The sequence below is a fragment of the Heteronotia binoei genome, chromosome 14 (genome assembly GCF_032191835.1).
Source record: "Heteronotia binoei isolate CCM8104 ecotype False Entrance Well chromosome 14, APGP_CSIRO_Hbin_v1, whole genome shotgun sequence".
NCBI lineage: Eukaryota > Metazoa > Chordata > Lepidosauria > Squamata > Gekkonidae > Heteronotia > Heteronotia binoei.
The window spans coordinates 14,066,456-14,079,960 of NC_083236.1; the positions used below are offsets into that span (position 1 = coordinate 14,066,456).

At 45.6% G+C, this 13,505-nt stretch overlaps 1 protein-coding gene across 5 annotated transcripts in view; it reads right to left on the reverse strand.

The window, feature by feature from the left end:
* The window catches only part of NRG2 (neuregulin 2), a 277,373-nt gene that overhangs the window by 174,679 nt on the left and 89,189 nt on the right, over nt 1-13,505 (reverse strand). For 4 of the 5 annotated variants that reach the window (XM_060254108.1, XM_060254107.1, XM_060254105.1 and 1 more), the window contains exon 1: nt 11,598-11,745. The exons of the other annotated variant lie outside the window; for it this stretch is intronic. In XM_060254108.1, the coding sequence (XP_060110091.1) occupies nt 11,598-11,685 (88 nt within the window). In that variant the 5' untranslated portion in view covers nt 11,686-11,745. Of the gene's footprint in view, nt 1-11,597; nt 11,746-13,505 lie in introns of those variants that run through there. 5 annotated transcript variants of the gene reach the window in all.

The following is a 13,505-nucleotide window of genomic DNA, read 5'->3' on the forward strand; positions in this document are numbered from 1 at the left end:
CACTCCGAAGAGTTTCAGAGCGGCTCACAATCTCCTTTACCTTCCTCCCCCACAACAGACACCCTGTGAGGTAGATGAAGATATTGGATTTATATCCCGCCCTCTACTCCGAAGAGTCTCAGAGTGGCCTACAATCTCCTTTCCCTTCCTCCCCCACAACAGACACCCTGTGAGGTAGATGAAGATATTGGATTTATATCCTGCCCTCCACTCTGAAGAGTCTCAGAGCGGCTCACTATCTCCTTTCCCTTCCTCCCCCACAACAGACACCCTGTGAGGTGGGTGGGGCTGGAGAGGGCTCTCCCAACAGCTGCCCTTTCAAGGACAACCCCTGCCTGACCCAAGGCCATGCCAGCAGGTGCAAGTGGAGGAGTGGGGAATCAAACCCGGTTCTCCCAAATAAGAGACCGCACACTTAGCCACTACACCAAACTGGCTCTCCGGTTCCTGCCAGGTCAGATTTCTGCTGTGAATCGAGGTCTGGGCAGGGGATGAAGGAAGCTCAATTTCAGAGGCCATACTATCCTGAGGCAGAGAGATGGAAAGGCTTGCCTGTGCCATAAAAACAAGATGGGGTTCCAAGATGGGATCTCTTCTTACCACAATTCAGGAGTTCTGATGAGGCTAGAACTGCAGTCAAGACCCAGTTTTGCATCATACAGCTGACCTGGTGGGTCTCTGGAAGCCACATGGAGGACTGGAACGCTCTGAAGCTGCAGCCACCGACACTCTTTTTGAGAGTGACTGGGGAAGCTCCCGGCCTAAGGCTGGAGACTCCATGGGTGGGATAGTCCTGGGAAACAAAGGTGCTAAAGGAGCTGCTGTGTGTGACTCCCAGATCCTTCCTCCACCAAACAAAAGTGGCATTGAGGGTGGGGGGTTGAGTCTTTCCCTCTCCCTAGATGGTCTCCTCGAAGGAAGAGAAGAAAAGCAACGCAAAAGACTCCTAAAATAACAAGGTCTAAGAATGGAAAAGATCAAACTTGGATTTGCACCACCATACAGCCAACAATGCCTTTCTGCCTTAAGGCAGGGCCAAAGACTGGGCTCTGTGGAAGAAGCACCTCCCCTCTAGGAATTGCACAAAGATTGGCGAACTTGCCTGCCAATGGGAGGGAGGAGCTTCATCCCAGAAGGAAAGACTATCCCACCCTCAACCACTGGAAAAGAGCAGAGTCGAGTTGATATATAAAGTTTTGAGAGTCTAAACTCTTTGTCAAATACTGTCTTTGACTCCTGAATGCTTATATCCCAAAAATCTTGTTGCTCTCTTAGGTGATTCTGGACTTGAATCAATTTTTTAATACAACAATAATCAATATATTGTAAAGTGGCAGATTAACCAAAGGACAATTTAAAATAGCAACAAAATAATGACTTTAAAGCAAAACACAATTATAAATAAACTGCGAGATAACAGTCATAAAACCAGTATATATATATGGGGGGGAGGGGAGAGAGGGAGAGAGAATGAATGAATGAATGAATGAATGAATGAATGAATGAATGAATGAATGAATGAATGACACTGCTGAGTAAGCCGCTTCAGCTCAGAAGGCTGGAGAATGCAGAGAATGGTCAACTTATCTGGTTGTTCTGCACATGTGCCTGGTTCTGTTCCTTGTTTTAATTGCTTTTTTCATTTTAGTTGCTTGGTTTTTATTGTGGCTATGTTGACTTTTTATCACTTACTAAATTGAACTGTTTCAATATTTTAACAGCTTCCTGTTTTATTGATTGCGATTTTTATTCTTGCACAACATCTTGAGAACTTTATAGTTATCAGGCAGAACAGGAATGACTTAAATAAATAATAAATTGACTCAGTACTTTTGTAATTTAATAATCTCCATTCTTCCCAACAGCAGCTTGCTTAGGTAATGTGGGGGAGGCAAGGTTTTAACAGGGGACTTTGCTGGTTCACAGTTCATTCTGTTTGTTGTTACACTGTTCCATCCCAAAAAGGAACCTCTTTTTCCAACCGCAAGCTGCTTTAGGAGTTGTCTGCAAGAACAGGGGGATGCAGAGCAATACTCTTTCCGCAACTTCCTCAAGGAATCCTCTGCCCCACTAATCCAAGAATTAGTGCTGGCAATGAAAAACGTGAAGCCAAAGATACATTTGGAATTGCATGTTTTGAACCTTCTGTCTTCAATGCACAGCTTGAACAGCCCCTAGGTGATGCTTCTGCCCTCTCTATGTACACCAGACAGCAATATCCAGAGATGTCCTGTCTCACTGTTCTTCTTCTTTAGTCTTCCTTTCTTGCAAAATCAGCAGGAGACAGACATCCAGGTAGCAACAACATAGAAGGATGAAGGCAAATTCCACCAAGATCACTGGCAGTTTGTGCAACAGTTTATTTATTTATTTACATTAGGCTTTTATCCCGCCCTCTCAGCAAGCAGACTCAGGGTGGCTTACAACAGTCGTTTACATGATTTAAAACAATAAGTCAATAAAATCTATAGAACATTAATACAATTAAAATTTAAAAACTATTCCACGGTGCTGTACCATTACTATGTTGGCGGTTCTGCTTTTCAGACGGTCGGTCACTGGGAACTCTAGCTGATGTCAGGGGGCAGCTCTCTCTCAGTTTAAGCATCAAAGGCCTGTCGAAACAATTCGGTCTTACAGGGCCTGCGGAATGTAGGAAGGTCCCGCAGGGCCCTTATGGTCTCCGGGAGAGCATTCCATAACTCTGGTGCTGCCACCGAGAAGGCCCTGGCTCGTGTCGAACGCAACCTAGCCTCCTTTGGTCCAGGGGTGGACAGCAGATTTTTTGTCCCTGAACGCAGTGCTCTCTGGGGGATATATGGGGAAAGGCGGTCCCACAGATAAACAGGTCCCTGACCATAAAGGGCTTTAAAGGTCAATACCAACACCTTGAAACGGATTCGGAACACAATAGGTAGCCAGTGCAGCTCTTTCAGCACTGGCTGAATGTGCTCCCATCGAGGGAGCCTCATTAGCAGCCGTGCTGCAGCATTCTGCACTAGCTGTAGTTTCCGAGTCAGCGTCAAGGGTAGCCCCATGTAGAGAGCATTACAGTGATCTGTTCTTGAGGTGACCGTAGCATGGATCACCATTGCTAAGTCATTGTGCTCCAGAAAAGGAGCCAGCTGCCGCACCCGCCAAAGATGAAAAAAGGCGTATCTAATAGTGACTGCTACCTGGGCCTCCATCGTAAGGGAGGACTCAAGGAGCAAGCCCAAGCTCTTGACCTTAGGGGCCGGTATCAATGGCACCCCGTCTAGAGCCGGCAGCCGGACCCCTCCCCTTGGACTACCCCAGCTTAGATAGAGAACCTCCGTCTTCGTCGGATTCAATTTCAGCCGACTCAGCCTGAGCCAAGATGCTACGGCTTGAAGAGCCAGGTCCAGATTTTCCGGGGTACAGTTGGAATGGCCACCCATCAATAGATAGAGCTGGGTGTCGTCTGTGTATTGGTGACAACCCAGTCCATACCTCCTGACAAACTGGGCAAGGGGGCACATATAGATGTTAAATAACATTGGGGACAGAATTGCACCCTGAGGCACACCACATGTGAGTGAGTGCCTCTGGGATGACTCCTTCCCTATCACCACCCTTTGTCCCTGATCTTGGAGAAAGAAGGTCAACCACTGTAAGGCAGACCCCTGAATCCCCATGTCGGCAAGGTGGCTCTCTCCCAAGTAGCCCTCCTGGGTTCTCCGTTCTTCATCAGGTTCGGACTAGCGGACGGGGGGGAGGGGTGGCTATTTTCATACGGGAAGATTGCTCCTTCAGGGCGCTCCCTCCGCCAAAGATTGTAGGCATAGAATGTGCTGGCCTGGTGTGGGATGTAGGGGAGAGTTTAGCAATCTGGCTGGTGTATCGTCCGCCTAGCGCACCAGCCAGTGCCCTACCGTCCCTGATGGAGGCTGTAGCAGGCTGGACATTGGAGCACCCTGGGATTATAGTCTTGGGTGACTTCAATGTCCATGCCGAGGACGCAGCTTCCACTCGGGCGACGGACCTAGTGCTTTCCATGGCAGCACTGGAACTCTCCCAATATGTAACAGTGGCCACACACCAAGCTGGGCATACATTAGACCTGATCTTTGCGGCGGGAGTTAGAGTGGATCAGATTTCTGCCGAGGCGGTGCCATGGTCTGACCACTATGCCCTGAGGGCTCGTGTGAATACACCACCTCTACCCCGTCTAGGCGGTGAGCAAGTTTTAGCTCGCCCACATAGCCAGATGGACCCTGGCGGGATAATAATCTACACTAATAATCCTAGTCTACACACTTTACCATCAGAAGACTGTTTTAGAAGACTTTGAAGGAAGAGAAAGGGGACTCTGGGAGAATAACAGTGCCATCTGAAGCACTGTTAGGGTGAAGTTAATACATCTGAAGGGTATAACTATAAATAAACATTGATGGGGTCCAAACTGGCAGCAACTGACCAAGGGAAAGATCTTGGAGTCATGGTAGATAACTCACTGAAAATGTCAAGACAGTGTGTGACTGCAATAAAAAAGGCCAATGCTATACTGGGAATTATTAGGAAGGGAGCTGAAAACAAATCAGCCAGTATCATAATGCCCCTGATGGTGCAGCCTCATTTGGAGTACTGTGTTCAATTCTGGACACCACACCTCAAAAAAGATATTATAGCATTGGAAAAAAGTGCAGAAAAGGACAACTAGGGTGATTAACACATTGAATTCACTGCCACAGGAGGTGGTGGCAGCTGCATGCATAGACAGCTTCAAGAGGGCATTGGATAAGCATACGGAGCAGAGATCCATCAGTGGCTATTAGCCACAAGGCAAAATGGTACTCTCTGTCGGAAGCAAGCGATGCTCTATATTCTTGGTGCTTGAGAGGGGCAACACTGGGAAGGCTTTTAGTGTCCTGGTCCCACTGGTGGACCTCCTTATGGCACATTGTTTTTGGCCACTGTGTGACACAGAGTGTTGGACTGAATGGACCACCGGCCTGATCCAACATGGCTTCTCTTATGTTCTTCTGTGACACAGAGTGTTGGACTGAATGGACCATTGGCCTGATCCAACATGGCTTCTCTTATGTTCTTATGTGACACAGAGTGTTGGACTGAATGGACCATTGGCCTGATCCAACATGGCTTCTCTTATGTTCTTCTGTGACACAGAGTGTTGGACTGAATGGACCATTGGCCTGATCCAACATGGCTTCTCTTATGTTCTTCTGTGACACAGAGTGTTGGACTGAATGGACCATTGGCCTGATCCAACATGGCTTCTCTTATGTTCTTCTGTGACACAGAGTGTTGGACTGAATGGACCATTGGCCTGATCCAACATGGCTTCTCTTATGTTCTTATGTGACAGTGTTGGACTGAATGGACCATTGGCCTGATCCAACATGGCTTCTCTTATGTTCTTATATAGTATAATTCTGTTTAGTATTGCACCCCACATCCATCAATAGCTATTAAGCTAGTAAATGGAACCTCCATATTCAGAGGAAGTGTCTCCCAAGCAACCAAACCATAATCAACTGCCTGACCCAGGAAGATGATGCTTATGCTACAGCTGGCATTATAATGAAATGAACAGATGAAGCAACAGCATTTTATTGAAAAATGGTCCAAAGCAAGAGGGTGTCTTTCTGATGTTTTGTCACAGGCCAGCTGTGCTCAAACAAAATAATATCACACCCTATTCTGCATTCTTTATATGTGGATGGGGAAATTTCCCACAGGTAACAACTGCTCTCACTTACACATTGGTCTCATCTATACATCCTCTTCTTGATGCTCTTCATTTTTTGCCAGGGGGTGAGAGAAGACTTGGCATTAACTTGGCTTTGACAAAGACCACAGTGGTTTAAAAGTCCCTGAAAGGGGAGCATGATCAGGTCTAATCTTTCCAATACCCATCTCTCAAATGATGGGGTGGCTGCCAAGTGTTCCTGCATTCTCTAGTTGTTCAGATCAACAGAATCAACATTTTGGATAAAGTATACGTATTAAAACTTTACAGGACTGGAACTGAAACCACTGGACTCTTTAATAATGAATTATCATCAAACATATTATAGCATATTACTTGCTGCCAAAATTATTCATGTCTAAACAACAGCCAAATCCTTGAAAAAAGACATTGTATATTTCTACACTATACACAGGAATTATCATTATCTAATGCTGTCGACTGTCTTACATAACATTTATCATGCAACATCCTGAAAACCATTTCACTCTTTCTAAAAGAGGTTTTCCCCTCAAGTGCTATCCTAAATTTCCCAATGTTTCCATTTTTAAAAAGATGCTTTAAAAAAAACAACAACCAGTCCATCCTGAGTTTGTTCCCCATCCTTACTTTTTCCAGTCTTTCCCCCCAGGCCTTCACTCCTCTTGATAGGAAATATCATTATCTACTGCTGTAGACTGTAGGATATTAAATTGTTCATACTACACATGCTAAATGAGTAAGGCATTGTCTTAAATATCAGTTTTTAGCCAAATCAACTGCACACACAATACAATCATCCAACAGCAGCAGATGCGTGGGGGAGCGGGGGCGGGTGACAAATGTAATCAACCTACCAAGTCCGCCATAAAACTGAGAGTCCCCAGCATCCTGGTTCATACTGCCTAAAGTTAGTGAACAAACCAAGCCATACTTGATCAGTCTATCACCTCTGGCAATCAAAGCAGTGGTTTACACGGTCAAAGAGGACACCTATTTGCCCGGATACTGGATTGAAAGTATTGGTCACTAAGCAAGCCATGCCAAAAAACCAGTGGGAGTTTGGGGGGCAGGGACATGGGGAGGCCTACAGCGCCTGTCCCATGACATCATGTCTGTGAAAACCCAAAAGAGACATCAGGCAGTTACAGCAGTCGCCTTAAATACTATGTAAAGCCATAGTAGAAGGAAAGACAGCACAAATCTATTGTCATTGGCCACGCTAAACCATTGAGTTGGACTAAGAGGCAGGGGGGAAGGAAAAGCTATGACAGTTGTGGACCCCAGGATTTCTATGGATGGGAAGAAGGGGAGAAGGTGCTCTTCCTAGATACAGGGCTTTTTTGTAGAAAAAGCCCAATAGGAACTCATTTGCATATTAGGCCACACCCCCTGACATCACCAGTGTTGCACGCATTGTTCTTTTTTTTTTTTAGAAAAGGCCCAGCAGGAACACATTTGCATATTAGGCCACACCCCCTGATGCCAAGCCAGCCAGAACTGTGTTCTTGCTCAAAAAAAAGCCCTGCCCGGATAGATGCATGCCTTCCCAACTGAGAAGGAAACACGCTTGCTCTTTGATGTGTTAACACCTCCTGATTGGAAGGTGGGCTTGAACCCTGGGACCTGGCACCCAGATTGGCTAAAGGCCCCGTAGTACACATGAGGTGGGGTATGAAAACAGGAGTTGTTCCTTTGTTTTGTGTGTGTTGACTGTTGCTGTATTTAAATTTGACTGTTCACTGACTTTCTTAACTATCTCCCCCTTGAGGGCTCTACTTGAGTAGAAATGCAGGATTAAAGGTAAAGGTAATCCCCTGTGCAAGCACCAGTCGTTTTCGACTCTGGGATGATGTTGCTTTCACAACGTTTTCACGGCAGACTTCTTTATGGGGTGGTTTGCCATTGCCTCCCCCAGTCATCTATACTTCCCCCCCAGCAAGCTGGGTACTCATTTTACCGACCTCGGAAGGATGGAAGGCTGAGTTAACCTGGAGCTGGCGACCTGAACCAGCTTCCGCTGGGATCGAACTCAGGCCGTGAGCAGAGGGCTCCAACTGCAGTACTGCAGCTTTACCACTCTGCGCCACAGGGCTCTTAATGCAGGATTACCAGTCTCTAAATTACAGCCTGATAATGGGTGACCAGGCTAGGAGCTGGCAAGTCACAACAAGAGCTGTCCACCACACCAAAGGGTGATTGTTTACTCCGGATCCACCCAGTGACTACTGATCGAGATTAATTAATTTTGTGAGAAACAGGAGGGGGGTGAGGCAGGGCAGGGCTACATAATTATATATAGTCATAACACAAAGAAGAAGGTCAGCCTCAAACGGAAAGGAACCCTGGAATGAAACTGCTCCAGGTAGCGTTCACTCCTGACTCCCGTCTGTCTACAAATCATGCCACAGCTGTAGCTGTGAAACAGTTGTAACATGCACTGTTCTTTAGGAAATATCAAAATAATAACAGACATCTTTAAACTTAAATCTCAATTATTTCTTCTTGGTGATTTAAATCATCCTGAATTAAATCAATCTACTCAGGAACTCACAGAATAAACATAGTTAGCTGGGAGGGAGATCCACATGTTTAAACACATATCATTTTCCACTCCCAGAAGGGGGCAATTCTTGAATGACACATCTCTGTTCTAGTCATAGAATCACAGAGTTGGAAGGGACCTCTAGGGTCATCTAGTCCAACCCCCTGCACAATGCAGGAAACCCACAAATACCTTCTCCTAAATTCACAGGATCTTCATTGCTGTCAGATGGCCATCTAGCCTCTGTTGAAAAACCTCCAAGGAAGGAGAGCCCACTACCTCCCGAGGAAGCCTGTTCCACTGAGGAATCGCTCTAACCGTCAGGAAGTTATCAAAGATTTCAGGTTTTCATGGCTGGTAACATCATTAGGGTTTGTAGAATCTTTCGGGCTCAAGTGCCGTGTTCTACTGGAGAAAGTTTTCCTTCCAGACGTTTTGTTCTCAGCTGCGGAGAACATCCTCAGTGGTGTTGCAGCCGGAGCAGGCGCTCTGACCTTCTTGGCTGCTGTGCATTGAGTGGGGCCAGGGCTGCTGGAGTGCTGCTATTTCTAGGCTGGAGGGGGTGTGATGAAAGGTCAAGAAGTTCTTCCTAATGTTGAGCCAGAAACTCTTTTGATTTAATTTCAACCCATTGGTTCTGGTCCTGCCTTCTGGGGCCACAGAAAACAATTCCACACCATCCTCTCTATGACAGCCCTTCAGTCCTTGAAGATGGTGATCATATCACCTCTCAAATGCCTCCTCTTCAGGCTAAACATGCCCAGCTCCTTCAACCTTTCCTCATAGGACTTGGTCTCCAGACCCCTCACCATTTCATCGCACTCCTCTGGACCCGTTCCAGCTTGTCTATATCCTTCTTAAAATGTGGTGCCCAAAACTGAACACAATACTCCAGGTGAGGTCTTACCAGAGCAGAGTATCATCAATAATATTCTGGTGCTTCCCTATCAATAAAACAAAAGCAGGGCTCTACAGGCAGATGTCAATCTAAGTGCTCCCACAAATGTGCCCTGGGGGGGGGGGGCGCTTATTTTGTCTTTTCGATAGAACCAGGCGAGGAGGGCAGCCAAGCAGTGCACCTGCAGATCCTCAGTGAGACATTCAAATGCTTGGCTCCTGGCTTTGTAGAACAGTCAGTGCCCTGCAGTTACTCAAGTGTTGTGGTCAGACTCATCGACACCTGGGTTCAATCCCAGCTCTGCCCCAGGGTGACTTTGGAACAGTCATTAAATCTCAACACAGCTTTCCTCACAGGAAATTGAAAGGGTGGGGGAAGAGAGAGAGAGAGATCTTGTATGCTGCTCTTAGTTCCTTGCAGCAAAAGCCAGATAATTCCTAACCTCCAGGGAGGGCGCGGGGCTGGTATCCTCCCAGAATTACAACTGATCTCCAGCGATCAACACCCCTAGAGATCATGGCAGCTTTGGAGAGTGGACTCTGTGGCATCCAGGCCTCGTTTTGGGCAGGTGCTCACAGAAGTGAGCTCTTGAACCTCTAAATTTTATTGTGCTCTTTCTTTCTTAACTTCCCACCCCGCCCAATACTTGCTTCTGGACTCTATTGTTCAAGCCCCCTGTGAGAATTTTGCTGAACTCTAAGGTTTGACAAACTTCCTAATATTTTTCCCCACACAAAAAAAGGGGGAAATCACCAAAACATACCAAGCAGACGGATGGAAATTTTTATCATACCACGGTGGCCACATAGGAGAAAGTAATTTTAAAAGTATGGTGGAAGCCATGTTCCCTCTAAGCTGCAGAGTCTTGCGAGCAAAAATTCTATTTTGTGAGCTACTGGCATGAAAGTTGTGAGCTGCTGCATAAATTATTGTGCTCTGGGGCCAATTTTCCTGAGCTAAGACAAAAATGTGTGAGCTGGAGGCTAAAAATCTGTGAGCTAGCTCACGTTAACTCAGCTTAGAGGGAACACTGGATGGAAGTAAGGCTTTCTAATGACAATTACAATTCAAGAAGCATTTTAAGGGAGATGCTGAGCTGATATTATTCAGTATACCTTCCGGTGATGTCAGGGGTGTGTGGCATATGCAAATGAGTTGTGCTAATGAGCTCTGGCACCTCTTTTTCTATGAAATGACCCGGTGGCATCACATCCCTGCTGAGCCCCGTCACCTCCCCCAAATTCCCCAAGCTTCACCTGCAAATTGTCAGGAACTTCCCAAACTGGAGTGGGCAACCCTAGGGAAGATACCAGGGTGCCCACTAATAATCAATATCTGAATACCTCTCAAGCCTCTTCACTACTCAAGTAAGTTACCAAACAGTGACTTGGAAGAATCAGTACACAAGTGTGTGCTTGTGTAGATCATCAACAGTAAAAATATCTCTCTGAAGTGAGCTGCCATCCTTGAACTTGCGGCGTTGCTCTGATGGCTGTGGGCATTAAAAGCATTCAAGTGTCCTTCCGGGGACACTGAATACAATCACGGGTAATGCAGTAGACTCATACCTGTACGGCCATTAACCAGTAATCTATTTCTAACAGCCAAGCCCAGTCAAATAGCTCAGCAGATCAAAGCCACTTAGCAGCAGCCTCACAATAAAGGGAACACAGAAATACCCTGCACAAGCTCTTCGTTCGCAAGTCATGAATGGCAACCACTTTCACAAGCCTGCTGTCAGAATCAGGTCATGCCTGGCCTGTTAAGTTTGTCTCTTTCAAGGAAAAAGTCTGCGGCTGCAAGATAAAAGTCCAGCCGCAAGAAGCCCTCTGAGCAGCATCTCATCCCTTTATTTCTGTTAGTTCCCCTTCTCACTACAACTCAATGACCAGTGCAATAGGACTGCAATCACATAATTAGATCGGAATGAGAACAACACACTATCTAAGGCAGGTATACTATAAATGCAGAAAGAAGATTGCAAGACAAAGGCAACACGGTAAAAGTAGATGCATCACGCTAGACCACAATAAGCATCATACTAGACTACAATCCTATTCCATTATAAAGGCACCCTCCTGGGTAGTTCATTGTACTGCAGTTCACCTCTTTTTTAAAATACCCACTTGAACATAACAGTTTTGCACATTCGGCAGGATGACTGAAGGCTTTCCTGTCCTCCTCCATGGGGTCACGCCATAAAATAGGAGCCACTACTGAGAATGCACAAGAATGGGCAGCTGCCAATCTTACCCATTTGCAGGTGGCACGTTTGGAAGACTTTATACTGGTCATGATCATGAATGTTCCCAGAAAGCACACAAACTTGATTTTGGCTGATAGTAACATTTTTTTAAAACAGTTCAGAAACTGCATCAGCTAAGCCAGCCAGCGAGTGCTCTCTTGCTAGGAGGCTTTGAAGATGCAGGAAAACTTTAAAGTACCTTCTCCGGGGTCTGGTTCTTTGTCCTTTGTCTTCTTTTCTTTGTTCTTTTTCCCCCTTCCTCTCCCCTTCCTCTTGTTCTCGGACATCCTGTGCAGGGAGAATATTTACAGTCGGGAGGAAGAGGCAATCCCCGCCAGAAAGAAATGCCCCAGAGAGCCGTAATGCTTCAAGGCTCACTATTCACTCGCTGAAACTTCCAATGCTTTCTTATACTCTGACTCAAGCAAGACCCACCTCTGGGTGGAGAAGATGTACAGCTTTTAACTAGTTCCATTCATAACTCCACACACACAAACTGCTGGCAGAAGTACCATGGGACACAGGCAGGGTGTGAGAGAACACAAGAAGCAAGCTAATGCTCAGACTCTCTTCAGGACTGAGACTAAAGGAACGAACCGGAGATAACCTCCCAGAGTCTGAATCTGTGATGCAGTAATCTGGGAAATACAACACTGGGGGATTATTCCTCAGTTCATCATCTCACCTTTTGTTCTTCATTCCTGTAAGAACAAATATTTTTTTAACATTCACACATGCTGATGTTCGCAATGCCTCCAGAAACATTGAAATGCTGCTGGCTACAGTTTCTAGCCAGCTAAAATTGACCTGGGTAGCCCAATCTCATCAGATCTCAAAACCTAAGCAGGGTCAGCCCTCATCAGTATTTGGTTGAGAGATCACCAAGAACATAAGAACATAAGAGAAGCCATGTTGGATCAGGCCAATCGCCCATCCAGTCCAACACTCTGTGTCACACAGTGGCAAAAAATTTTATTCATACACACACACTGTGGCTGATAGCCACTGATGGACCTCTGCTCCATATTTTTATCCAAACCCCTCTTGAAGGTGGCCATGCTTGTGGCCGCCACCACCTCCTGTGGCAGTGAATTCCACATGTTAATCACCCTTTGGATGAAGAAGTACTTCCTTTTATCCGTTTTAACCTGGCTGCTCAGCAATTTCATCGAATGCCCATGAGTATTCAAGGAATACCAGGGTTACAACGCAGAGGCAGGCAATGTCTCCAGCCTTTGAAGGTCTCCGGCCTTGAAAAGCCTATGGGGTCGCCATGAGTTGGCCGTGACTAGACGGCAAAAACAAAAAAAAATACACGAAGAAATTTGTGGGAATGATTTTAGGATAAGGTCCACATTGTCTTATCCCATATTGATGTACTTATTTATGCTATTTATTGTCCACCTTTCTCACTGGAAATCAATGCAGAATATACAATGTAACGGGTGTTGAACTCATTTGTTATGAGGGCCAGATCTGACATCAATGAGACATTGCGTGTCATAAAATGTAATGCCAGGCTGGGCCACGTGTGTCATAAAATGTAATCCCAGGTAGCAGAGATATAATCTTTAAGGATACAGACAAACAATTAAAAGGTTTTTTTAAAAAATGCTTAAGAGATTAACACTCTTGCAATATTTTGTTTATTACAGTCTCTGGTAACTGACATCTTTTGCTCTAAATTACTGCATCAAAATCTAGAGACAATGTCTGTGCTGTAGCAATCCTGAGTATGCTGTTCAGGTGTTGTTCAGGTGTGTGTCTGTAAGCTGCAAACCTATTTTTGATTTCCTGACATTAATTACAGAACTCTCACGATCAACGCTTTGAGTCCAAGACTCAGGGGAAAACATGAAATGTGTTGGTCAGCCAATGGAGAAAATATGAGGCTTTGTTTTGCAGCTCCTGTGCAATTGAGCAAGACTGGCAAAGCAAGATGTGATGCAGAAGGAAGCAAGAGAAGGAAGCAAGCATTGTGAGCTTTTGTATATAAGTTCCTTCATATGCTGGTCAAGAACATGTGAAGGCACCATGACACAGACTGAGGGCTATGTGTTTGTCTGCAAAACTATAATCTTCCCCAGAGAAATAACTACAACTCCTA